The 27,750-nt window shown below is 39.9% G+C and overlaps 2 protein-coding genes and 2 non-coding genes across 4 annotated transcripts in view; 2 read left to right on the top strand and 2 right to left on the bottom strand.

Moving 5' to 3' along the window:
* slc60a1a (solute carrier family 60 member 1a) overlaps positions 1 to 7,899 on the bottom strand; it is a 34,243-nt gene extending 26,344 nt beyond the window's left edge. Inside the window, exons 1-3 of the mRNA XM_084727092.1 lie at positions 7,576 to 7,899; positions 4,597 to 4,795; positions 1,949 to 2,197 (exon numbers count right to left, since the gene is read on the bottom strand). Of these exons, the coding sequence (XP_084583218.1) occupies positions 1,949 to 2,197; positions 4,597 to 4,795; positions 7,576 to 7,808 (681 nt within the window). The 5' untranslated portion in view covers positions 7,809 to 7,899. The remainder of the gene's footprint in view (positions 1 to 1,948; positions 2,198 to 4,596; positions 4,796 to 7,575) is intronic.
* An 8,670-nt stretch (positions 7,900 to 16,569) lies between these two features.
* cdk18 (cyclin dependent kinase 18) overlaps positions 16,570 to 27,750 on the bottom strand; it is a 51,316-nt gene continuing 40,135 nt past the window's right edge. Inside the window, exons 12-15 of the mRNA XM_084743960.1 lie at positions 22,548 to 22,590; positions 22,363 to 22,453; positions 19,327 to 19,404; positions 16,570 to 17,500 (exon numbers count right to left, since the gene is read on the bottom strand). Of these exons, the coding sequence (XP_084600086.1) occupies positions 17,466 to 17,500; positions 19,327 to 19,404; positions 22,363 to 22,453; positions 22,548 to 22,590 (247 nt within the window). The 3' untranslated portion in view covers positions 16,570 to 17,465. The remainder of the gene's footprint in view (positions 17,501 to 19,326; positions 19,405 to 22,362; positions 22,454 to 22,547; positions 22,591 to 27,750) is intronic.
* trnaf-gaa (transfer RNA phenylalanine (anticodon GAA)) lies at positions 25,032 to 25,104 on the top strand. Its single transcript has one exon. It is a non-coding gene; the product is annotated as a tRNA-Phe (tRNA).
* Positions 26,743 to 26,815, top strand: trnaf-gaa (transfer RNA phenylalanine (anticodon GAA)). Its single transcript has one exon. It is a non-coding gene; the product is annotated as a tRNA-Phe (tRNA).

The following is a 27,750-nucleotide window of genomic DNA, read 5'->3' on the forward strand; positions in this document are numbered from 1 at the left end:
GTGTACACCGGAATTTTATGTTATGATTTGTGTTCAGTGCTGGTCCTGTCTGTCCATGCTAATGGAAAAGCTTCAGAAAACATCAACTTTCCACAGACAGGCATGAACAGACAAATTGTTGGCAACAGTTTGTGCAAAGTTGATGTTTTCTAAAATAGATTTTTAATGTTTTCAAAGATATTTGATATATTTCAGAGTTTTGTGTTGAAAGAGCTCAGTTGGGAGAACGTTAGACTGAATATCTAAAGATCCCGGGTTTTGGCAGCTTGTGAAGTGTGTTTTGGAAACACGGTGCCTTGATGATTAGAGTTGTTGGCACACTGGACAGTCCAATGCTGGTCCTGTCCCTCCATGCTAAGGGAAAAGGCTCACAAAACATCAGCTTTCCACAAACCACTGACAATGGTTTGTCTGCCCATGCCATCTGCAGAAAGTTATTGATTTGTTAATGTTTTCAAGATGTTTTGATGATTTTGAAATCTCTCCAAATAAACCAAACTAAGTAATAAAAAACTAAGGCTTGCATGTGTTCCTAGTTTGAAAAGCTGTTTGTCAGTGTGGATTGTCCTTTCAACAGTTTCTTTGCTCAGGCAGTGTTGACTTGAGCTTCTCACTATGTTCTCAGGTGACATGCTGCTTCATGTTGGTTGTGCTTCTTGTATAGATCATTGCCCTCTTGCAATGTTTGCATGCAGTCTGAGTCTTATCTGTGATCTTCTCACCCTCTTCATTTTTGAATACAGGGGGCCCTATTTGACGCTGATCTAAAGCTCAAGTGGAAAGCGCGAGGTGCAGTAGATTTAATTTATTCAAGGTGTGTCCAAATCCACTTTAGCCGTCTTGCAACAGGGGTGCAGGGGTATCCTGCCCTGTCCTGCCCCTTGCACCACCAGCGCACAGCGGGATACACCTATCAGATGTGCCCAAGTGCCCTCATTAATTCACCGGCAAGTTTAGGCCGAACATGCAGTGAGCCGACCAGAAAGTCAGCTCCCATCACCTTTATGAAGCAGGTGCGCCAGGAGCGCAAACGGTAGCATCATGATGATGGATTTACCAGGAGGAAACAAAGAAAAGATTTCCACAGCGAGGAGACAGATCTCCTGGTTCAAGGAGTGAAAGTGAGAGTGTGCAATATATCATCCTCATCTCCTCCTCCAATCCTCACTCCTCCGTTCCGCTAACACTACTGTCGATGTAGGAATTTGAAAGTGTTTCTGAAGTTTGAAGTGCACAAAATTACGCACGGTATATCCAACCAACTCTGTTAGAAGCACACATACCTTTTTCTCTCCAGGTTGGGCTGGTCTCACGCAGTTTTACGCGCTCTGCTCTTTAAAAATGGCATTGCAATTCATTTTTCATCTCAACCAATTTCAGCTGTCACACATTTGTCTCACAATGCATGGTTACATCCGAAGTCCCTTGTTCAGTCCTGGGTTTTGGCAACTTATGATTTTTTTTTTTTTAGAACACCATGCCTTGATGATTAGAGTTGTTGGCACACTGGACAGTCCAATGCTGGTCCTTTCCATCCATGCTAATGGAAAAGCTTCAGAAAACATCAACTTTCCACAGACAGGCATGGACAGACAAGTAATTGTCAACAGTTTGTGCAAAGTTGATTTTCTGAAATAGATTTTTAATGTTTTCAAGATATTGATTTTCATCTGAGGGCCACCATATTTCAGAGTTTTGTGCCGAATAGACATGTTTGAGCCACCAGAGCCAGAGGACAGTGACAGGATGGTATTTTTTCTTCTTCTGTGAAGTGAGCTGAAGTGAACTGCTGGGCTGATTTGGACTGAGAGAGTCACTGAAGGTATTTTTCCTTTACTTTTCCTTTACCGGACGTTAAATAGATCACTTTGTATACAATTATTGTAATTATTGTAAACAGTTCTGCGTCATCACTTGTATAAAACATGTAATACTGGCAAAAACTCACATTGATAAGAGCCATGATCCAGAAAGCGTATGACACCCTGGTGATGACGACACCCTCAGTGTGCAGAGGATACTGGGAGATGTTGTGTAGCGCGGCTCCGTGCCCAGCCATGCTGCTGCGGAGGTGCTGTAGGTCCAAGGATGAGTTGGCGGTCTGGTTCGCACCTAGGACACAGCAGTCCTCTGACAGGAAAGGATCAGCCACCAGGGGACTGACCAATGCTCCCAGGCCTATGAAGAAATGCAAAGCCTAGGGAGAGACATGGACATAACCCCTATTAACATCATATACTGGTGGTGTCCAGGAACTTACTGGGTAAGACACCATACCATATATCTGCAGCGTCTCTGGTTTTGTTCTAACTATTGGTTTGTGTGTTTTTCAGTATATGACAGAGAAACTGTGTCCCTTTTGGCACTCCTAAGTCAAAATGTTGCAGTTTTACAGATTCCAATACCTGAACTTTGCGTCCCAGCCAATACCGAGTACTGATCCAGTTATAAATTACATGGTATCTGATTGGTTCATGGACTCGCATACACACCAATACTGATACCAGCATTTTAGGTAGTATCAGAGGCATTTTCCAATACTGGTGTTGGTCTCTTTTTTAGGTTAACAGTTCCAATAATTATATCAAACACTTTGAGCAATGGATCAATTCTGTATTTCTTTCTTGGTTATATATTGTTCTATATTCCTCTTTCTCGAAGCAGCTGTAATAGATATTTCTATATCTAATAAAAATGTGAATATAGCGTGGTAATGTCAAAAAGTTCACTCATAGTGATCTTTATTCGGAGCTTTAACGTGAGTTACAGCTCACTGTTTGGCCGTCTTTACTGTCTCCATTCACTCTCGTGGCTCTCATAGTGTTGTTTTTGGACACAGCAGCCACTGTTTTCAAAGAAAAAGCTCTAAAAACCAACTTTACTTTATACCTGCTCAGCACCAAACAGGAGACAGGCACAGTTAGAGGCTAGCTGCTGAACACTGTTGAGCACTGCAGCTGAAGAGCTGCATATTTTCCTCAGGAGCCAGTAGAAACCAAAATCAGAGCTAAAAGAGAGTGAAAATTGGACTTCTTATTCATCTGGTGGCCAGAAACACAACTCCAAATGAATAATAACGTTGCTCCATAACTGCTAGCTGTGTAAATATAGAACTGTTTGCTAACTGCTTGGCTATATCAGCTGAAAAGGTCATATGTCAATGTTGTGTTGACAGTTCTGACAAACTTTAAAGCTGCAATTCACCTGTCTACTAGGGGTGTGTATCTCACTGACTGACACAAATTTGATTTGTATCTTGATACACGTTCAACTATCCGATATACCGTAGAAATTTTTTGATGACCAATGATTCGGTTTGATACAATTCAGCTCCGTCATGATACAATACAAGATAAAGAAATGAGTGGCGCAGGCGTCCAGCCAGAGCAGTGCAGGCAGACACGGGGAGAAAGAAAACGGAGGAAAGTTTCACTTCACTGATGCCAAAAATTAAACATATGCAGGTCCTAAAGAGATGTATCGATATGCTAGTGCTGCATCGATTTGTTTCCAATTTACTTTCAGCCTTTAATCAATACAGGCCGTCTGAGCTGATGCACTCGTATCTTACTCACTAAAGTCCAATACATCGGATGCATGAGTGAACCGTTACACCCCTGCTGTTAACACATTAACATTACACAATTACACAAAACAATATTAGCACTGACCTGCGGTTGTGTTTGTGGTGATGTAAGCCAAATATTCTCTTTCCTTTTAGCTCTTTTTCGCTGGCACATTGGACAGTCCAGTGCTGGTCTTATCTGTCCACGCTAATGGACCTCTAATGCACAAACAGGACCAGCTTCAGAAAACATCAACTTTGCACAAAACACTGACAATGGTTTGTCTCTCCATACCTGTCCGTGGAAAGCTGATGTTTTCTGAAACATATTTTTAATGTTCTCAAGATATTTTAAATTTCACTTGAGGGTCATCATGTAATAGAGTTCTGTGCAGAAAGTTGAGCTGGGAGAGTGTTACATTGAAGATCTAAAGGCCCCTGGTTCAATTCCAGGCCTTTTCTTTAAGATATTAGATGTGGGTTTTATTGTTTTGATGATGTAGGTTGTGGGCAGTACTGAATCTTTAATAGGTATGTTGGCCCTCAGGTGCAATCTACGGCCAAAAGTTTAGCATCCCCTGCAACCCCACTGCCACAGCTTAAACACACAACTGGCATTTTCGCTGCATGCAATTCTCTTTCCTTTTCATCATTACACAGAGTAATGTGGCCTATTGTTCATATAGAAATATTGATTACTGCAGCTTTAACCTTCTGTAGTTTCATGTGTGTTGTTTGCCCCCCATGCACATCCACAATGACATAGTGTCCCCTTTATATATGGAAGCTTATTTGACTTTTTTTCCTAGGCTGGCGAAGGAATGCCCTGCCCTATTCTGCCTCTGACTGACTTACCATGGTATTCTTACCCTAACCTTGAGCAGTCTCATTTTTCATCCCTAAACTTAACCAACCCAACCCATGAAGGCAACAACTACTAGCCAATCAGAGGCAGAGTAGGGCAGGTCATTCATTTGTCAGTCTATGGGAAAAAATGGCGTACAGTACAAACACACGCTCTGCTCTCTGACCTGCAGAAATACAGCAGAGTCCTTCTGGTACAGATTGACCAGCTGCAGGTTGGCGATGGTGTCGATGACCCCCATGGCGTTGCCAGCGAGCGCCATGGCGACGGCCAACAGTGCGATGTGGTGACATAGCGGTATGATGGCAAACACGAATGAGATGATGAAAGTGCAGAAGAGGAGGGCTAACAGGGAGGACAGGAGTCTAGACAGGAGACAAAGAGAAGATAACACGCAGCATTATGCAGCGTATTCAGACTGTTTATGACATAATAATAAAACACATCCTGCCACTCAATGAGAGGTGTAAATTTAGTTCTAGTCTGAATGACAATCTGCTGTGATTAAGCTGAGCAGTTCTGTGACTCAGGCCAGGCTCTAGGGGGGATTTCCAGCCTGCTGTTGCTGCAGTAAAGTCACCTTGATGGTCTGCTGCTCCACTAACTTTTATTTACCCAGTAGGTTTATCACAGCCCTCCGGCAGCAGCACACCTCCACTTTATCTTCACCTTGTGCTCTCCTCCTGTCCTGCCAACTTTCCAATCTCTTTTTAACCTTGTCCTACATACCTTTTAGTTTGTTTAGGGCATATTTCACAATGTGCCTGGGGTATAGGGGTACAAAAACATTAGGAAAAGTAGATGTAATCAGTAAAATGAATGGATGAACTGTATTGAACTCCCACATACTTTAACTTGCATTATGCAGAAAGCATATTGATATAAATAATATATCAACCCTATTGTGAAATAAACGCTCCAATCAGATTCTAGGGATGGCAGTGTTGGTCTGTCAGTCAGTCTGTCCACCACTTTGGACTTTGGACTGAAATATCTTAACAACAATCGTCATCATTGTCTCAGCAACATTGTACTGTTGTAGCATCAGGTGGAGCTAGCTGCCCGGTGTGTGAGGTAAAGCACGGACCTGAAGCAACCATCGGCCATTTGCATGTTGCAGATTTGCCAGTCAAATTTAGAACAGAGTGTAACTGTCAAAGATCAAAGTCTCAAAGTGCTCACTGAAATACCTCAGATACATACATTTAGTCAATCATTTTAATTATTCAACCTCAAGGGCAGAAATCATGGTTGTTTATATAGAACCAGTAAAGTTGTTAATATTTACACTGCATTGGGTTGTATGAACTGGGAAAGCTGAATAGATGAATAATTGCAAAAGGGAGGTTGGAATAGACAAGTGCATATGTCCTCCTACTCCTTCTTTCTTTCTTTTTTTTTTTTTCTTTTTTCTACCTAATTTAGTCATTGCCGAATCAAATTCCAACCCCATGTATTGTCCCTGTCACTGAAAACTCCTACTCTTTGGTACATAGAGGGAAGCTTGTTAACAAAAATGTCGAGGTTCGGGCTGAAATACGCTCATGAGGGATGAGTTTGGGTCGGGTTCAGACAGAATGTTATCGGGCTTGGGCCTTTTAGGGCTCAACTTAACTCTACTCCTTTTTGAACCTCTGGAATTTAATTTGTGTTGCTTGAGTATTTTCCTGTTGAGTTAGTGGTATAGGTTTAGTATTCATTGAACTTTATTGATATTCTTCTTTGTTTTAATTTTTCTTTTCATGTATTTCTATTGTTTTCTTTTTTAAATCACAAATGTTACATTTTCTTTCTTTATTTCATTGTTAAATAAGATTTTTTTTTTCAATTCTCTCTATGTAAGGGTCTAAATTGTGTTATAAAAATCTTCTACACTGCCAGGTGTGTAATTCTGGTGGAGAATGCTAAGCATGATTTATTTTACTGCCTTAAATGGTCAGAGTTTACAGCTGTGGATCCAGGCCTTCTAGTGGTTGAACACAAATGAGTACCATCTAATTCTGATATACTATACAAATTTTGCATAACAAATACAGATAGGAATATTATTTTACTTTAAATTATACAGAGAATTATGGTCATATGTAAAAATATTAGGTTACATCATACTGTTCTTTAACAATGTTTTGTTGGCTTTACTTCCATATTGTTTGGGTTTAAACAAACTCCACTGTTGTAAATGTGAAATTAGTAAAAAATTATTGTTAAATGAACCTATCAGGTCTATCTAACCTTATTACAACTCAATATCTACAAAAGCATTTAAGTGGTAATAAATGGGACAAAATATAATGTGTGTGTTGTGAATGCAGTGCACCCTTCCTTTCCAGTCAATTTCAGCTTGTGTTAATTGAATTTAAAGGAACAGTTCACCCAAAAATGAAAATTCAGCCATTATCTACTCAGGATCAGGGTTGAGGGTCGGGTTTATTTTGTTAGTCCACAAAACCCTGCTGGAGTTTCACAGGAAAACAGTGTTGCAGAATCTCCCAAACAATGGAAGTGATTTATGGGAACTGTAGTTTTTGTTTGTATGTAAAAAAAAAACAAAAAAAAAAAAACAAGCTAACAATCTGGAATGTGATTTCAGGGACACAGTAAATTGTATGAGTAAAAATAATAAAATAAAATAATAATTGCAGTTTGCATTATGTATATTTATGCACAATTTAATTTACACAATAATAAAGGTGTGGTTCTATTCATAAATATATTGCAAATGTGTTGCATTGAAACTGAAAATTTGCTTTGGGGACATGGTAAACTAAAGAGAGTATGCACCATAAAAAAGGTAATTAAAATGTAAAAAAACAAAAAAAAATTACATGAATTCTTTTGTGTTAATGTTATAAATAGGTCTTAAATCTATAATGAAAGTCTTTGATGATAAACATGTCATTTATTTTAAGTGAAATATTTTGTGGAGACAGAAATAGCTAGGAATGACCCAATTAGCATCACTGATAACACCTGTGTTTAACCTGCTGTTTTATGTCGAGATGGCTGCTGGGAAAAGGCCAATTATGATACGTACAGACACATTATAATGATAATAATGCAGAAGTTATTTTAGATATAATTAGGTCAATAAGGTAACTGCTGACTGTTTGAAAGTTTGTCAGTAATAATGCTCATAGTAACTCACGTTTTCTTGAAGAGTCCTCCGAGGCTGCTGCCCACCAGCAGGAAGAACTGCTGGGAGAAGAAGACCCAGGTGATCTGCTGCAGGGTGGACTGGGTCTGACACCGCAGGTCCAGGATGGTGGGTCCCAGGAAGGCGATGCACAGGCCGAAGCTGAAGAACACGCTCCAGTAAGTGAGGGTCTGCTGCCAGTGGTGCTTCAGCAGCGACCAGATCCGCTCGTCCAGCAGCTTCATGTCGGAGGATGAAGAGGAGGAGGAAGAGGTGATGCTGACTCCTGACTGAGAGCTGCAGACTGAGGACCAGCAGCTGCCAGCGGCTCATGGAGCTCTGACACACTCAATTACCCACAGTGCCACCGGCCACCACAGCCTCAGGAGTTACTTCACTTCACTTTCTACTTCAGAGCCGCTTATCAACGGACGAGACGCTGATTGGCTGATGTCCCGAGGTACAGCCCACTTTCTGACTGGTCTCAGGCCAGTTTTCATCAGGCTCATAAATTAGAACAAATAGACGGTGGTGGAAGTACTTAGATCATTTTCTTGCAGTAGTAATATAACACTGTACAAATACTCTAAAGTACACAAAATATCATCAGCCTCTTCTTAGCAACTTAATCAATGTAGAGACACTGAGAAGAAGACAAGCTGAAAGTGTTGATGTGACGCTTTCACACTGCATAGCATCTTTGCAGGGGTTGAAGTAATTCCTTACAAATACTCAAATTACTGTGATTAAGTAGTTTTTTTTTTGGGGGGGCGGGGTACTTGTACTTTTGAATGTAGATTTTCAAACCTGTACAATTTGAATTAATATTCAAACATTTCATCTGCATTTCAGTAGCCAATCAGGTGATCTGATCACAAACAAGCCAATGAAAACAAAGTCATACAAACGATAATTTAAAGCTGACACTTATGTAATCAGGTTTAAAAAATAATTCTTGTTGGTGCAACCCAGCCTTAACATGAAAAGTAACTACTACAGCTCATTAAAGAACATGTGTAAAGAACCAGGGTGAAACTACACATGAAAGGTCATGTCTATAGCCAGTGTTTGGTTGGGCTTGGTTCGACATGGTGACGTCCAGCAGGATGGTTTATGCACAAACAAAAACATACATATGAATATTAAATTCCTGTGATGCCTTAGCCCAGTTGGTAGCGCACACACAAACACAGGCTAAGAGTCCTCAACTTGTGTCGAAGGTCTGGACCCAGCCTTCTCAGCAGTGGCCTTGAGTTCAGTTCCAGCCTGTGGCCTTTTGCTGCATGACTTTCCCCTATTTCCTGTTTGTCTAAAGCTGTCCTAAGACATAAAGGCTAAAACATCCCAAAAAATGAGCCTTAAATAATGTTGACTGTAATTTAAAAGTTAAGGGAAATGCACAAGATTATTTTTTCTTGGTTGTGCTCCTTTAATATAATCGTGAATGCAAAATTCAGTATTGTCACTGTCCTCAAAAGATTACAAAACAGTGGATTATGATGTAAGCATTAATGCTGCTATATGTTTTGTATTGCTGTCTCATTCACCAGCTGCAGTTGACACTCAGTAGACCAACAGCACCATCTTCTGTTCACTTGTGTTATTGTACCTGTTCTTTTGAACCGTATCAACAAGAACATGGACAGATTATGAGACAGACTTTGTGGTTCTTCTGCCTCTTTAAGTAGTCACTTTACTTCTCTTTGTAGTTGTTTTGTGTCTTTTTGTAGTTTGTAGTTTTTTAAATAGTTTATTTCTTTGTAATTTCTGTGTCACTTTATCTAGTCTTCAGTCTCTGTGGTGATTTTGTGGCTCTTCATAGATGTTTGTTTCTCGTTGATCTTGTGGTATTCTGTGTCTCTCTGTAGTTTCTCTCTGTCTTTGTAGTCATTCTGGTCTCTTTATAGTCTTTTTTGTCTCTGTGTGGTCATTGTGTGTCTCTTTTCACTTTGTGTCCCTTTGTGATCATTTTGTGTTTCTGTTATCATTTTGAGTTCTCTGAGTAAATTTTATGTTTCTTGGTGGATATTTTGGTCTCTTTGTGGTCATGTTGTGCCCCCTGTGGTTATTCTGTCTCTGTTATAATTTTGTGTCTCTTTGTAGTTACCTGTATCTCTGTTTTCAGTCGTGTCTCTCTCTGGTCATTTGGTGTCTCTTTGTAGTCAGTTTGTGTCTCTGTGGAGGCCCTCACCATATGGGCCCCTAGCCCTGTGTCCTGTAGAAACCATTCAGCAATCCATCTATGAACAAGACTGACGCCACATATTAGCTCATAATTAACTCTAATTAGACAAAATAAAAAAGACACTGAACAGGTTGATGTTTTCCAGAATTTCTATAGTTTATTTATTCATTAATTAATCAATTATTCAATCAGTTTTATGCCTGTTGGCAGTCACAGTACATTCAATTTCTCATTTTATAACAGTGTAGACAAATCACACAAAATATCACATCTCATACAAAATCTAAACTTATCTTTTATAAAACATTTAGACATCATCTGCAGGTTTTTTTTCTTTATTTTATTTTAAATACAGTGCTCTATATTTTTAACAGCATAAAACTCACTGAGAAAGATGAAAACATCTGTTAAAATACATATATATTATTTCTTTTTCATTACAGTATTTAAAATAGCTTCATTTACCACAACTAAAACACACAGTAATACTTCTGCCACTGAGGGAAGGAGGAAGGGTGGGAGGTTGGAAGTGTAACATCCACAGCTGTACATCCCTCTGAAGTCCCAGGAGGTTTGCCCTGAATGTCTCAACTCGCTGCTTGCACTAACTGGTTGAACAGAGGGTCGGATGGTTGTGACATAATTCTTCCATCGGCTTCATTCACATTTAGGAGGTAGAAAAACTTTCAGCAGCCATCTAACTTTCACTGGCATTTTTCACGTCACTCATACACAAACATAAACACATCTGACCTGCACGTATACAACTCTACAAATCAGTCTGGCGCTGGAGTGCTTTAGGGGTTCAGTGCTTGGCTTACGGGCACTTGAACACACCCTACCTTTCAGGGTCAAACCAACAACTCTCTGGTTACTGGTTAGCTTCTCTACCTCTGTCTTCCCCTAACAGTCATAGTGCATCAGTCACACTCTTACTGGTTGATCTGTTCAGTCCTGTTCCAATCATCTACATTTGTTACATCTAAGGCAACTGCTGTGGACTGGTGTTCCCACACTGAGAGCCATTAGATTCACATGTAGAGCATTTGGCACCAGGGCAGTCCTGAGAGGTTTTAAGCTCTCAGCATGGTCCGTGCAGCAACCTTGTTGACTCTGTGGTTGTGTGTACATTAGACAGCCAGCACACATTAGGGCTTTTCACATTGCACATTTTTAGCCATCTGTCCTCTACCCCTGGGCTAAGAGGTAACCCTGGGTTAAATGTCCATTGGTACAGCAACTGATGTGAACATTTTAGAATTTTCCGTGACCGCTCCTTGGATCTTTTAGCCCCATTTCACACTCACACCTTTTGGGCACTGGGTTCAGTCAATTTTCAGGGGATTCACCCCACAAACTCAAGGCTAGCCATGCTCTGGAGCAGGGGCAACAAGCCTAAGGCCAAAGTCAGGGTTATCCCATGTTGGAATGGGCGAAGAGAGCTCTTAGCCTGGGGTTAACAGCTCAGGGAACGTGCTTGGTAGCACATTGGGGAGCCCAAGCATTAAAGTGGCTTACTCCTCACAAAAGAAAAATCTGTTAGCTTGTTCGTGTTTGTGCTGGACTATCCCACTTTCAGTGTGTAGGGTGCTAGCTTGGAGGTTATTCTTTCCCATAATGAAGGACTTTGATGAAGATATGATGCAGATAGTAGAAGAAGAGCTGCATGCCACCTGAATTAGGTGGCTAATTATTCCTACTGTCTACATCTGGTTAGTCTGCAATAGTTAAACAGAAAATTCAGTGCTTTTCATGTGGATGTCCAATCAGTATTGCTGGTAAATTAGTCAAATTAAGCAATAAAGTCCTCAGTGTGTGCTATATTGACCAAGATAGATTAGTTCTCCTGCTTGTGGAGTTGTGCCTACATGTACAAGGGTTCATTGCGTGCAAGCTGCTGACACTCACACCTAAGTTGCTGTTTATCACCAGACCAACAAGCCAATCATCAGCAAGGAATCATACGTAGTTCTTATAGGCACAAAGTGCGATGTTTCAGATTTGTTGTGCCCAGTGCCAGAGACATGCATTGGACTTCAAGCCTGGATTATATTTTGATATCCATGTTGTGACCAACTTGTTGTGACCATGTGGACTTGTCTGTGCAACCACTACGCTACAAGGGCACCCATGCCGATCTACTGTGCACCTGTGGAACACCTAGTTCTTCTGAGCCATACTTGCCAACCCTCCTTTTTTCCCCAGAAGACCTGTTTTTCATTGCCTTCTCTCTATCTCCACCCGGGATCACAATTCTCCTGTATTTCTCCCAATTTCTGACAAATTTTAATTCCTTGTGCTGGGTCATAAACTGGGAAAGGATGCCAGGTCGGCATTCTATAGGCTAAAGTATGCTTAAAATGAAAAAGACAAAGTTTATATCACACAGACCCAAATCTACTCCGAATGGAGTATATTAAAGTATAATTGTGACTTTAGAGTCACATGACTTGAGGGTTGAATGGGTCTTCAACTCAGGATTGTAAGTGCATCCATCACTACTCTTCCAATCAATCTGTCCACATGCAAATTATTGTCCTCAAAACAGTGACCCACGTCCTTAAGATGTAGGTAGACTGCTGGGTCTTCCACATGTGAATTTAGCAAAGTTATGAAAGCCTGAGCACAGAGGTTAAATGCCTGGAAAGCAGGGGCAGTTTTCTTCTTCTAAAAAACACCTTGCTGGATCAACTAACACCCACTCACTTCTAAGGTCGGAAGCTGCTTTTAACAATTTTTGAAAGTCTCCAAAGCCAACAACTTGAGAAGCAGTATGACTCATGCAATGGTTGATCTGGTGTGCAGACATGAGAGAGCATGTAAGACTTAAAACTGCTTTCCTAAGCTCTCTATTTTCCTTCACACACTCATTCTTTGTGTCTACAGACAAGTCTCTATGTACTCTCTCTTTGCTCTCGATGACAGCAGTAGGACATGAGACCAAAGCACCTCTGGATGAAATTTGATAGACCTACAGCACAACTGATCAGATTCACGGAACATGCTTGGTCTATTTTCAAGCAGGACACAAAGTTGCTTGGTTGCAATCTTTCTGGTATTACAGCAAAACAGTACACTAAAATGTTTTTCTGAAAACTTTTGAGGCAAAAAATAGGCAATGTACCAACATAATCTTGAATCTGTACCACCTAGGTCGACAGTTTGATCTGTGTCTTGGGAGCCTGAGGTGTTTTAGACTGACCTACTGGCAGGACACAGTTGGATAAACCTACAACCAATCAGAGAAGTGAAACATTTTACGTGACTTTTTATAAATGAATCTATGATATTCCTCTGTCAATCATCATACAGAACCTGTCCATATTGAATAAATCGTTGTGATTGGCCCCTTTTTCATCCAAGGCTGGTGGAGAGCGGCTGTGGCAATGTAATTAGTTTACATAACACCACAGTGGACATACTTCTAAAACAGCAAAATAGTGTCTTAAAAAGTAACATATGTCAGAAATACAGTAGATTAGATTCAGTAAGGTACTTGTATATGTCAGGTTATGCCACCTCCGGCCACTTGGTGGGGATGTTCTCCCATTTTGGTGGAAGCAGACTGAAAGGGCACTATTTCTTTTTGTTTTTCTATGCCAAAAATCGATTGGCAAAGACATAGCATAGTTGGTTACCTGACTGGTCATAGGACCTGGGCTCCCAAAGGTTGATTGAACCTTAGAATTTGTATTCACCACCATTCAAATTTGGGAGAGAAGCATGACACAGGAGCAAAGTACCCGGATGGGTTGCTCTCACCCATGAAAACATGAGTCCAGCAGATTCGTCTGGTTCCCAGGCGATGGCAGGCTTATCATCCAACTTTCAAGTATAGCTGTTCGAAACACTTGCCTTCAGATGTGGATAGATGGCACAAGGTGTGAACGACTTTGTCTCAGTCCTACCCTTAGAATAATGATGGCAATATCTGGCCACTATTGTCCTCCACACAGACTTTTAGTGTCTCTTCCATATTGCCCTGCTAATACAACACAAACACACACAAACCTCCCATCATTAATGTGGCCCCTACACCTCATCACTTGCTTATGTGAGGATCCCTCAGCTTTCCTTTTCTGCTGGATCTCAGCAGCACTGGACAAATAGAGAGAAGAAGGTGGAGAGCAAGTCAGGGAGTTAAAGAAAGGAGACTGGAGATTAGCCACAAGCCCATCACTTTTCTGTCTGCAGATCATTTCATCTTCTAGCATAACCTCTGGGCTCAGTCTCAGTCACAACAGAAAGGTGAAGGACATTAGATAAGGAAGATTTAGAAGTTTCACTTCAGCAGAGACATATACTTTCTAAAGTTACACTGTATGTACTTTTATACACTGCCTACTGTGGTCCTGGCAATAGGTGCAATAGAGCTGTGCAAAATATAAGGGATAGTGGTGAATTCTAGTGACTGTAATTTGCTACTAGAAAGTACTTGTGGATCATACTTTCCCAGTTGACTGGTCTAGGGTTGAAGGGTCTTGGTACAATACAGGGAGTCATATTTAGGAACCATGTAAGGTAAGACACAAAGGAAAGGGAGCAGGCTTCAGAGGACACTTCTGGTTTGTGCAAATAGGAGACTAAGAAATACACATACTCATAGTGAGTTATTTACACACACAAAGCAAATGCCTCCTAACACATTGGCTACACAAGATCAAATATAGAGTCTTCACAAGCCGAAAATATCATGCACAGTTTACTAAGGCAACTTCAAAAACTGGAATGAAAGTCAGCTGTTAACACTGTATGGAACACAACCCCATGCTGAGCTGAAACGCAGGGGCGCTGGAGCAAGGCAAGTCTGTCGGCATGAATCCATTTAACAGGTTTATATTCATGATGGTGTCAGATTTTACGGAAGGTTCACATGAGAGCTGAGGTACTGTAAATGAACAGTGTGTTGCTACTATTTCAGTGTCCAGACTATTGTATGTACAACTTCAAGGCTGTCAGGTGACAGGTATTGAGAGAAGTTAGGTTCAAGGCTTTCTGTCAGGAAGAATTCATGCCAGAAAGGCTTTCTTGCAGAAAGTCCTTAGGAGGTCAGGAAGTCTGTAGGAAGCAGGTTGTGGTGGATGAGTGGGTCAGACACTGGTCTTTCACCCACAACAGGGGGGTTTCATGTCCAGTGTGATTACAAAAGTCAATTTTAGTTTATTTTTAGACATAAAGGATAACTCTGTAGTATATTTACTGTGTCATCAGAGATCAAGGAAACATGTTAAGTTGAAATACTTGCGAGTAATTCAACCTTGGTGTCAGCCTTTGAAATTTCTATTTCGGACTGGAATAACTGTTTTGTATGCCTGTTTCACATCAGTTTGAGTTCAAATTAATGCAGAATTTTTGCTGAATGAGTAAGTGTCTGTTTAAGGTTTTGCAGACGTTTAGAGAAAAATATTAATGGAGTTTGGCAGGCTGTGAGACAAATTTTTGGAGCAGGATAACAGGCTTAACTTTATGTTGACAGACAAGTGACAGTTAAAAAGTGCTGATTAATTTACAGTGGAGGACTTGTTGTCACTTTTTAATGTAAATTTACGAGGTTGAGCGCATCTTGCACTCCTGCAAAGCTCCTGCAGCTTGCCTGTTATGTCTGGGGAGGAGGGGATGGAGGGAAACAGTCTGTTTCAACCATAGATCATATGTTAAACAAGATTTCAGTGATTTAATATACAGTCTATGGCTCCAACTCGCTTTTCGGACTGCTGTGCTCAAGTATTACTCCTTTAATTAACTTATCATGTTCAGTTTTTAGACACAGTCTGGTTAGGTTCAAGCACCAAAACTACTTGCTTAGGTTCAGGAAAAGCTCATGGTTTGGGTTAAAACAAACTCTTCTGAAATATCAACTACCTTTCAGGGAGGCTTTCTGGCAGAAAGTCCAAACGGCTAGATTCTCCCGATTTTGTTTAGCTGACATATCAGGGGAGCGAACAACTGTCAGCCACCATTATCATTTTCTGTCTAAATTTGGAGGCTTTTTGCAACCCCAAGGGACTTTTTAATGCTGATAATATGTTTACATTTGACTACTTGTAGGCCCAAATAATAAATAAATGAAATTTATTCCTGACAATGAGAAGGCTTTGAATCACCTTTTAGATTTTCATGCTTGGAAATAAAATTTACATAAAATAAAACTGAACAGTTGGCTGAATAAAGAAACAGAGAGTCTTTCTGCACCCGCATCCAGATGAGAATAGTCACAAAGCAGCTATTCAGTTATTTGCACCCGCCCCCTAGTTCATGTAAGGAGGAAGAATGTGTCAAACAGGACTTTGAGTAAGGGAACTTGAGTTTGAATCACATGTGGAACTTTTTTTTAAAATGATCATTTGCAGTTGCAGTTTGTTTAGGTTTAAGCAACAAAACTGCTTGGTTAGATTTAGGATTTCTGCCACATGGGTGTAAATAGACACATTTGGTATTTCACCTGGGGTGCAAATAGTACTGCTGGCTATGAACATCTGGGTGCTAATAACAACTTCAATACTTATGACAAAAAGAAAGTTGTAACTTTCTCTTTTATTCTGGTCATACTTTTTTAAAGGTAGTGAGGTATATGTTTGGGGAATTTCGTATTTCTAATTTAAAGGCACAGTTCACCCAAAATTAACAATACATAATCCTCATGAAATGATCACCCGGTTACTCAAGATAATCCACACGCCTTATTGTGGTGGTTTCATGTAAGAACTACTTTCTTTCTCCAGTAGAATCTACCAGAACCACTTTAGAATCCACTGGAGCTATTTTCTTTTCGACTCAAAAGAAAGGTCTGTGGATTATCTTGAGTAACCAGATTTCAAATGTACTTCTTCTGTGTTTTGAGCACCAGAAGGCGAGTGCCATTTAGTGGCATTATATTGGAGAAAAAAGACTGGAGCCGATATCTCCAAAACTCTGCAACTCACACCAAAAAATCAAGATGGATAAACAGCACTACAGGCCAGGGGAAAAATTCGTGTTTTTGATTTTGGGGTGGACTGTCCCGTTAATTACAAACTTTACGTTCTAAATTCTATGACAAAATCACAGAGAGCATCTTTAAGTTACATCTTGGTGTAGAGACAAGCCTGAACCTAAGTAAGGCAAAGTTTTTTTGAAAAATTTGGAACTGTACTGACCTCCAGTCACACCACAACCCTTACTTCTGTACACCTGCAGCTGTATGATGGTTCCAGATGTGGTAGCTACCTTAGATGGCCAGAGCTCTGGGTGTGCTCTGAATGGCGATTATACAAGCTTGTGTATGCTGTATCTGTAGACTACAACAGAGCAGAGCAGTTTTACTTCTCTGCTTTTTTGTGTGTGTTTGCCAGCAGGATACTTATGACTCCCTGGTGTGTGCAGCTAAGTAATGGCAGCAGATTGTGCAAATGTGTGCAAAGATGTCTCTGTGTGTGTGTTTGTTTGTGTGTGTGTGTGTGTGTGTGTGTGTGTGTGTGTGTGTGTGTGTGTGCAGGGAGAGTGTATCTCAGCTCAGTCATTTCAAGTGCAGTACAAGTTGATTTCCAGAAACCCTGTGTGTCTCCATGGTTGGCTGCCATGGAAATGAGTGAGTGCACATGAGTTTGTGTGTACATGCAGGCGTGTGCACGTAGATGAACATGCTTGTGATGGTACTGAGCTGTGTCGGCCTTTGTGCTGTGGTCTGAAAAGGCAGCTCGTCTTTTTTCTGTGTGTCTCTGGTCCTCCTCTGAGGACTCTAGAAGATGCTTTGTCTTCGGTTCTTTCCTCGACCTGAAGAGAGACAGATTGAGACTGAACCATTATTGTGATAAAATATGAGTGATATGTTTGTCCCAACTCAAGAGGACTGTTTCACATTTTCAGTAATGTTACAGCTACACTGATTGAACCAGTGTTCTTAAGCCAAACCGCCCCAACCTCCTACACTAACTTAAAAATGAATAAATATACATGTGAGCGGAAAATCAATCATTACTCTGCTTGAAAAAGTATCAGGCCAACAGTTCCTTATACATCAAAAATTTAAATTTAATTGAAAATGACTACAGAGAAACACGAAACAATCACAAAGAGACAAAAATGACCACAAAGAAACATGAAACAACCACACAGAGGTACAAAACCATTGTAAAGAGACCCAAAATGACAAGAAAGAGACGCGAAATGATCAGAAATGCAAAACAACCACAAAAGGACACAAAATGAGCATGAAGAGGCACAAAAATGGCTACCAAAAGACACAACACAAGCATAGGGAACTGTCACAAAGAGACATAAAACAACAAGAAAGAGATGCAAAATGATGAGATGGAAAATGACCATAAATAGGTGCAAAAAAGAAACACAAAAATGGTACAGATGGAAAATGACTTAAAAGAAACACAAAACAGACACTAAAAGACACAAAACAAACCACCAAGAGACACAAAATGATCACAGAGACACAAAACGACAACAGATGGAAAACAACTACTTGGAAACACAAAACCGCCACAAAGAGTGACTACAAAGGAGACACAAAACAGCTACCAAGACACAAAACAATCAGATGCATCTATGAAATGAACTACATGAAACACAAAAGGACCAAAAAGAGATACAAACCCATCAAGAAGAGACACAAAACCACTAGAAGGACATGCAAAACATCCACAAAGAGACAGAAATAAGCACAAGAAAAGACATTTAACATCCACAAAAGGACACAAAATAAGTATGAAGAGATGCACAAATGGCTACCGAAAGACACAACACAACCACAGAGAACCATCACAAAGAGACACAACAACAAGAAAGAGACGCAGAATGATCAGAGATGCAAAAATAGATGCAAAACAACTACAAAGAGACACAAAACAACTACCAAAAGATCACAAAACGTCTCCACAGAGACTCAAACAATCTTTAAATGTTGATTATTCATCTGAAACATGTTACAGTGTATTTTCAGAAAAGATGCTTTTACTTTAAAAGACTTTATCAGCTGAATGCTAGCATGCTAGTTAGTTAATCATTATGAAGTTAGGCCTTAAAGCTCTGTAGGGGAAAAGTTAAATCCTAATGAGACTTATTGCGTACATGAAGAGCTTATTAGAATATAAAAATGGGTGACAGTAATCTGTGTTGAATTTGTAGACAACTTCTTGTTTGTCTTCAGTTCCTGTGAGACTCTTGGCTCTGGTATTTTTAGTGGTGTCAGAGTAAACAAAATCAGCAGGCTGCCATCTTGCAGAGCCTTGCTAATTAGCTCATACATCTGCAGACGCCATATCAGATGTTGTGGTCAGGAGCCAAACAGAGCTGACTTGGTTCAGGAAACTTACAGTGCTACAGCGTCTATCTCATATTTCTCTCTTTTGAAACTTTTAATTAGTCTTTTATGCATAATATAAAATCACTGACTAAGAAAGTATAACAGAAAACAAATATGAATGCACAAAACAAATACATGATGTGCATTTTGTGCACCACATTCTCATTACCAGGTCTAATGCTGTGCAGTCCACACACACAGATATGAGCGTCGTCCAATAAAGTTGATTTGACCAAAGTTTGTAGTAAAGTTGTACAGCGAGACACTGAGGAAGGAATCTTACCTAAAGGCTGAAACACTGAGCTGCGGTGGCCAGGGTCCTTCTGGAGCTGCACCTCTCTGAGGGAAAACACTGAGGCAGCTAAAACAAAGAGAGAAAAAAACACTCGTACTCTATTAACACTGTTTAAAAATCCTTATAAAGACATGTACATTCACCGAAGCTCTATGATATGTCTTATCATACAAACCTGAGGTTCTACTTGTAATTTGAGAACCTCCTAAGACAAAGTTTGATATCAAAGTTGTATAGTTTAAAACCAAAATCTGTAAAACAGGCTCTATAGATGCACTCTAACTATGTATCTGTAATGTGTGCATCACTTTTAGCAGTTCTGCTATATTGTCGGCCTACTTTCTTATTAATGTTTCAGCTTTTGTAACATCACATGAGGTTAAATGTTTTTGTAGCACCGGCCTCGAGTAGTGATCCCCAACCTGTTTCCTTAAGGGACCCCCTCTCTATCATTGAGTAAACTGATGAACCCTGACTAAGTGGCATATTTTATAGATATTTCATATTATATTCAGTGCATAACAGTAACAGTGCAGTATAATACTGTACAGACAGAACAGGCAGACAGTACAGAACAAACAGTAAACTGTAGAATCAAGCCAAACGCAAAAAATACTGGGAGTGTATGTAAAACAGGTGATTTAAATGAATTTTAAGTTGATTTTTCCTGTGTATGTTGCATAATAGATGAGTTTTCCTCATATTTCTCTGTCTGTATTATGTATGTTTTATATTTTTGACGATCGTAAATATGTAATAGGCTTTTTTTGGGGGGACAAATTCAGTGTTGTCATCTCTCTGACACTTGGTCACTGTTCTGTTAGACCTTTTGTTATATTGTACTTTTCTAATGCAGGACCTGACTGAGAGTGAAGGCTCTGTTCATATATCTTGTGTTCAGGTCTTCACCATGCCCTTATCTTGAGAAGATTTTTTTAAAGTTTGTATCTTATATAATAATACATTTTATTTATCTTTATTCACAGAAAAGAATGAAATGCACCCCTTAACGTCAAGAAGGCCTTTCGACTCCCCATGAAGAGGATCAGGATCCCCAGGTTGGAAACCAGTGACCTTGAGTACATAGTCGGTTTTAAGCTTAAGATCGTTACAATGCAACCAAGCAACCAAAGGTGTATGAGTCAGTGACACCTGAATGATACAGATCTGCTTTCAATAGTTAACAACTGATGAAAAATATTTTTTCACACGTTCCCTCCAGGTTGTGTTGCAAAGTGAAATATATACGTAATCTTTGCTGCAGTCAAGTTAAGCTACACGGTCACACACATCAGATGCACACATCAGATGCATCAAACTATATTTGGCAGCTTCAGCACATCAGACATTCTTGCAGCCACAGACAGTGCCTATCTCACTCTGCATGCTCAAATGAACCACAGCCAATAAGAACAGATACGTTACTGTATGTCTAAAGAAAGTCTGCATACATGAAGGTCAGACAGAAAGCTCTAAAAAGACGTTTCCTGTTCAGCCTGAACTGAGTCAGTGCAGAACCTATAAACAAAAATATCAAGGTTTCAGTTTCTTTGTGTATTAGCTGGCTTCATGACTAGTTATTATGCTAACTTATTTAACAGAGGTCTTCTAAAGACCTTTGCACTCCTGCCATCTTTACCTGTCATAGTAGAAAAAGCACAGGCATAATTAATAATACTAATAATTGTATGATTGCTCAGTTATAGGACTTACAGTGACACCTAAATGGAACAGAGCCATTGTTAATGTAATTAGTTCCACCAGGATTTCTACTGCCAAGCCAAACCCTCTGTAATAAAAGGGAGATTTTATTTTCATCTGCTCACTTCAATGCTGAAGTGTAGCATCACTCTCAAATACAGAGAGTGATGCTACACAGACAGGTACCGTTTTCAAAAAAGAGATAACAGGCTACATGCTAATAATGGGAACCAACTTAAAACAATTTTAAAATGTGTTGAAAGCCTTCAAAAGCTAAAGCCAATGATATCTACTGGTAACATACATATAAAATGTGCGGTTATAAACATCTTTGTTTTGAAATCGATTTTATATGAAAATGTTGGGAGTCCCAGATTTCCATCAGCACCATCAGATTTTTACAAAAACATGATTTAATCAGGCATAAAAAAGGTTTAGCTATATCCTAAGGACCCCTGTCTCACTTCCTTGTTTAAAAAAAGGCAATACTGCACAAGCACTGATAGGCTGTCTATTATTATCAATGCTAAATAAGAATTATGGTTTAAAATGTGTATTTTGATTAGCATTTAGAGAACTCTGAGACACTTTAAAAAATAAAATCACTGCTCACTATGGTTATGCTGTGAAATGCAAAAAAATGTAACATTTTGTCAACTCCATAAGACTTGACAGCTTACGGACATGGAAGATAAATAATGATAAATGATCATAAATAAATAAAAATAAGTCAGTGCCACCCACTCTGTCATAGAGAAGTCATAGAAGTGACATCTGTTATATTCAGTAAACATCTGTTCATAAGGATTTATTAAATAACGGTGCACCTACTACGTGTTCTGTGTGTTTTAAATGATTTTGTATGTCTGACAGAGTTGACAGTATTCAATCCTGAGCCAAGAAAACTGCTAAAAATAGAATCACAAAGAGGTTGACTCGTTACAAGGTTTAATAGGCAAGGGTTTAATCTTTTAAAATATATTTTCCAGCATAATTAAACCTCCTCAAAATATGGTTTTGCTTCAGTTCTCAAGAATGAGTGATGCATGTATGTATGACTGTTCAGTGCAACCCAGAGCTTTTTTAGTCTTCTGTCAGACCTTTTCTGACATTTTCTGTGTGTTAGCAATGGGCACTTTGTGTGCAATTTTTGGTCAAGATGTGCAAATGGACCAAAACCACTGATTCACCATGATTTTTTAGAAAGGCCACAGTAGCACATGCATAATGGAAGCACAGCCTGCTGTTCACAGCCGGGGATGCCAAGATCTGTGGACCTCAAATACGCGCAGCAGTCTTTCACAGTGTGTGCATTTGTCTTACTGTCTGCCAGATTGTGGATGTTATCCCCCAGACTGAAGAAGTAGGGGTGACGCAGAGCGGCTTCAGAGGAGATTCTGCTCCTGGTGTCGTACTGAAATCAGAGAGCAAAAGCAGCTGATTGAAGTGACAGTTCAGTTCTGCCTCACATCCCACTGAGTGAAGGTCACTGTGCTTTTGTCTCGTACCTGCAGCAGAGCCGTCTGCAGGTCGATCCCCTCCGTGTCCAACCTGACGGAGAAAAAGATCCAATTGTATTATGCCTATTCACAGAGAAAATTACACAGTGATACTGATTGAGACAGTATGTCATGTTTTTTCCCCATTTTTTAAAAATTAAAAGCAATATTCAGCTTTAAGATGAAGCTAAATGTAACTTCCAAAAGGAGCACAGAATACAGCAGTGTATTGCTGCCATGCCAGCAAAAAGAGAAATAGATCAGTATCATGTTATTTTCATATATATATGTCATATATACATATCTGTCATACATACATCCCAAGAATACCTTGGTGGAATTTCTTCAAACTTAACAAAAATGTTCACTTGGACTCTCTGAAGAATTCATATGCTAATTCTGACAAAATTACACACAAACGATAAAATGATATGATGACACTATTTTATATCCAAAAGCTCAAAGGTCAGCTTCACTGTGACATCACAATGTTCAGCTCTCTATCAGTCCTCTGTAAAAATAGTCCATAAGTGAGGACGGCATGCTTCCAACTGGAAATTATTCACTGGAATCTCAGGTGTAGTGAGAACTTCCATTTTGCCAAAAAATACACTTAATACCTTTTATTAAATTCCTTCAAAGTTCACAAGTCCGTGGGTTCCCAATCTGGGGTCTGGGCCCCCCTTAGGGGGGTGCCAGAAATTGCAGGGGGTCACCCAGACTTTGTCTGCTCTGAGGTCCTCAAACTCAGATTTACACACATCAACTAAAATCACAGTTTCAAGGTTCCTATACCTTTTCCAAAATCTTCTTTACAAGCATTTCCAGCACCTTACAGCTGTGATGAATGACATATTTACATACCAAATGATTATTTCAGCTCTTCAAAATCCAAAGCTTGTACGTTGTAATAACGAGAAAACTTTTGTTATAACAATAAATTTTTTGGGTTAAAATGTGACACTGATATGCTTCCGTAGGATTGCAGTTTAATTATCCACCAGCTCACCAAAACACAACAGCAGCATTGGAACATGTAACATATCCAACAAATGTGGCCCACGAGATAACTAGATAATTAATCACACAAAAAATGACCTGTTTTCTTGACACCACAGGATAATTACAGAGAACTTTAAAATGAGTCTCCACACATCCTCCAGACAGCTGTTGACTGCAACCTCAGACTTTTTTTTTAACAAAGTTAGCTAGTTTAATGGGATTTTGTAAACTTTGAAACAGGATCAGTCTGATGCATTGATCATTAATGGGTAGGCAACTCCTTCATCTGACATTTTCAGATTAAATCAGTTGCCGCAGTTGTCAAAACGCCATCTATGCATGCTGGCATGGCATTCCTGATCCCTGATAAACCATACGTAACGAGGAGAAACAAGCTTTTGTTTTCTTGTGATAATAATTATCTCTTGATTATCTCTTGAGTATCTCATTATCTCAAGGTAACAAAGCTTGTTTTCCTGAGATAAGTAAATAACTAATAGGTAATCTTGAACAATGGCAGCCAAAAAGATCTGCAAGCACAACTGTTTTCAGATCCCATACACAGGTCATCTGCATTATGTCAGCTATTCTAGAAAGTAGTTCAGGTTACCAAACCTCTGTGTCAAGTGTAATTTTAAAATACTTCCTTTAAAGACTAACTTGAAAGCTGCTTAGTATTTTGAGAAAATGAACACTATGCTTAAAACAAAGCTGGTATTTTCAGAGAAGCTGAATTGGAGCCCAGAACTGTACAGAGACTCTTAAAAGTTTCGACAGTTTCAACAAGTTGGCTGTCAAGCACAAGAAGCCCTGTTATGAAATCCTGCTTGGCACAAATAATCATTTCTTTAGTCTTATTAACATTAATCTTCTAATTGGCCTACTTTTGCACCAAGCCTGAACTTGCATTCAGGCCAGATTCCCAGTTTCACTTGAGAGGTCAACTAAGGCCATGTCATCAGTTAGGGGTTTATTATTATCGACATGGAAGAGGAAAAAGTTTCTTTTTAATCCAAGTTCTAACTTGAACCATTAAAGCCCTGGTGGACTTCCTAAAAACAATGCAAAAGTGCCCCTATGGTAGATAAAATGTCCCTAGTACCCCCTTGCACTTCTTGTTGACAAAACGTGGTAAAGTGCCCTGCAAAGTGTTGTGTCAGTGTACAAAATGTGGTAAAGTCCCCTTTATGGTGCCCTTCAAGAGGACAAAACGTGACAAAATGCCCTCTGGGGTGCCCTTGTAGTTCCCTGTGTGTTTTTATTACATGGGTTCCACCAGCTGGTGAGCTGTGTTTTGGGAGTTGGTGACTCATTGGAGAGTCTATCTGTATTGAATCTCCTACATGTGTTACAAGTTGTTAAAGCTGATAGTGTGCTTTCTGTCCATGTATCCATGCTAAGCGATAGAGTCACAGAAATGTTTTGTAAAAAGTTGTTTTCTGTCTTTTCAATTTGTACACTTGGGATTTTTACCTCAATTCTAAGTTTTGTGCCGAAATAGCTCAGTTGGGAGAGCGTTAGACTGAAGATCTAAAGGTCCCTGGTTCAATCCCGGGTTTCGGCAGCTGGTGACTTTGTTTCCAGTAATACATGCCTTTGATGACTAGGAGTTGCTGATGCATTAAAGGGTCTGTCTAAAGTCCTACATGTGTTGGAATATGTAGTTGATGTCATAGCTGATTGGGGCATGTTTGTCCATTCTAAGTGTCAAAGCAACAGCTCCCAGTGGTCTCTGAAATGTTCTGGTTTTTTGAAATTTGAGTGTATTTTTTCAAGATGTTTTGCTTTTCACTTGAGGGCTACCATATTGTGCTGATAGAGCTCATTTGGGAGAGTGTTAGACTGAAGAGTGGATGGTCTGTGGTTCAATCCTAGGATTCAGCATTTAGTAGGATGTGTTTTGGGAAGACATTCATGAATAAATGTTGAACATGTGTGGGCACATGTTGTCATAGCAATCTATTCATTGTTGTACCCGAAATGGTTTGCTCCTCTCTGAAATTTCCGTGCAATTTTTTTCAAGACGTACTGGATTTCACTTAAGGGCCACTCTGAAGTTAACGTGTGGGGGTATAGCTCAGTTAGGAGAGCATTAGCCAGAAGAAAGGTTACTGATTTGATTCTGGGTTTCAGCAGACTTACATCTTTGACAGCCAGGTTTTGAGAACACATTTGTCCACGGTTAGAGCTGTTGACTCACATTAGTCTGAAGCCCAGAGCAGCTGTATGTCTGACTGCTTGCGTCAGCATCGGTTGCCCTGGACTTAACCCTGCCAAATCCCGACTCCAAAGTCTGGGTGAGCCATGAGTCTGAGTAGAGCAGGTCAGCATCCAGTGGGTGTCTTGATGACATTGTAGTATCTAGCCGCTTTGTTTCTTTTAAGCTTGCCTGTACTATCGCTTTCCACTCTTTCACTAGTCATTTTGTTTTCATACACACTATTGGTCCATCAATATCAGTCTACATGAGTCTGATTTTTTACCACCTGTTTTAATGCCTTTCTTTGTCATCTTTCCACACAGACAGACACCTAAACCATATGAAGAATTTAAATCATGTGAGGACATATCTGTCCCGGACAATGTCCTGTTTTGTGCTCCATGTGTGAAAGGGCAAATTTGGACAATAGACCTCATGCGAGAACCACCAGTACAAAAAAGATTCATTCTTAACTGGTTTGTTCAAGTTATTTAGGACAACAACATAGATCATCACACAAGATGATCTTTTCCTATCTTATCCATTGCAGATGAAGCAATGTTCTGTTTATCCAGGAACACAAAAAAGCTTTGTCTTGTAAATTCATGACAATTATCAGCTCCATGTATGATTAGAAAAAAGCAGAGTATCAGAATCACTTGTCGACAGGCGGGATGTTGTGTTATATCACGTCTCTTTTGATTCCACTGCTTTGCTCAGTGTAAAAAAACAAAGACAGTGTAGAAGCAAGCCTTCATTGCAGCCATATTGCGGGATCTCTGCATTAAAAGGACTTCTGTTTAGAATGTCTTACATATGTTGGCATATGTTTTGTAGTTGATGTCACAGCTGATTGGATTCTGTCTGTCCATGTTAAGTGACAGAGCAACAGCACCCCAACAGTCTATGGGAAGTTGTTGATGTTTTCTGAAGAGCCTGTTTAAAGTTTTTGAGATGTTGTTCAAAATTTTCACCTTAGGGACAACATATTTCTAATTTTGTGCCGAAATAGCTCAGTTGGGAGAGCGTTAAACTGAAGATCTAAAGGTCCCTGGTTCGATCCCGGGTTTCGGCAGCAGGCATACTTGTGTGTTTTGGGAACACCTCACCTTGATAAAGAGAGTTGGTAACCCATTGCAGCTTATGTATCGAAAATACAACATGTACTGGTAAGCTACATAGTTAATGTCATGGCTGATTGATCCCTCTTTGTCAGTGTTAAGTGACGGAGCGAAAGCACCCTAATAGTTTGTAGAAAGTTACTGTTTTCTGAAACATCTTTTTTATATCTTTGAAATATTGTTTTAATTTTCACCTGAGGGCAGCATGTTGGGAGAGGGTTAGACTGAAGATCTAAAGATCCCTGGTTCAATTCTGGGTTTCGGCAACTGATGAGCTGTGTATTTTGGGATCACATTTGACCATAGTCCAAGCTGTTGACTCAGACTTCTGAAGCCTGGAGGATCTATGTGTGTGAATGCAAAGGTCAGCTTCAGTTGCCCCTGATTTATTCCCGCCTGGTCCATAGTCGGGGTGAGCCACATGTGTGAGTAGAGCAAGGCATTGTCTCGATGGTATGGGGTGTATCTGCTTTCACAGCTGACTGGGTCGTGTTTGCCTATACTCTATATTGTCCATGTTCAAGTTGTTTTGATTTTAACTTAATGGGCCCATAAACTTTTTGTGCCAGAATAGCTCAGTTGGGAGAGTGTTTGACGGGAGATCTAAAGGTCCTCGGTTCAGTCTGGGTTCCACCAGCTGGTGAGCTGTGTTTTGGGAGTTGGTGACTCATTGGAGGGCCTATCTGTATTGTGTTGCAAGTTATTAAAGCTGATAGAGTGCTTTCTGTCCATGTGTCCTCCATCATACTTTTTTTTTTTTTGTGCCAAAATAGCTCAGTTGGGAGAGCGTTAGACTGAAGATCCAAAGGTCCCTGGTTCAATCCTGTTTTTTGGCAGCTGCAGAATTTGAATCTAGGATCTCTTGTTGCTGACTCATTGAAACGTCTAT

Source organism: Lutjanus erythropterus, chromosome 2 (genome assembly GCF_056507025.1).
Source record: "Lutjanus erythropterus isolate fLutEry1 chromosome 2, fLutEry1.hap2, whole genome shotgun sequence".
Taxonomy (NCBI): Eukaryota; Metazoa; Chordata; class Actinopteri; order Lutjaniformes; family Lutjanidae; genus Lutjanus; species Lutjanus erythropterus.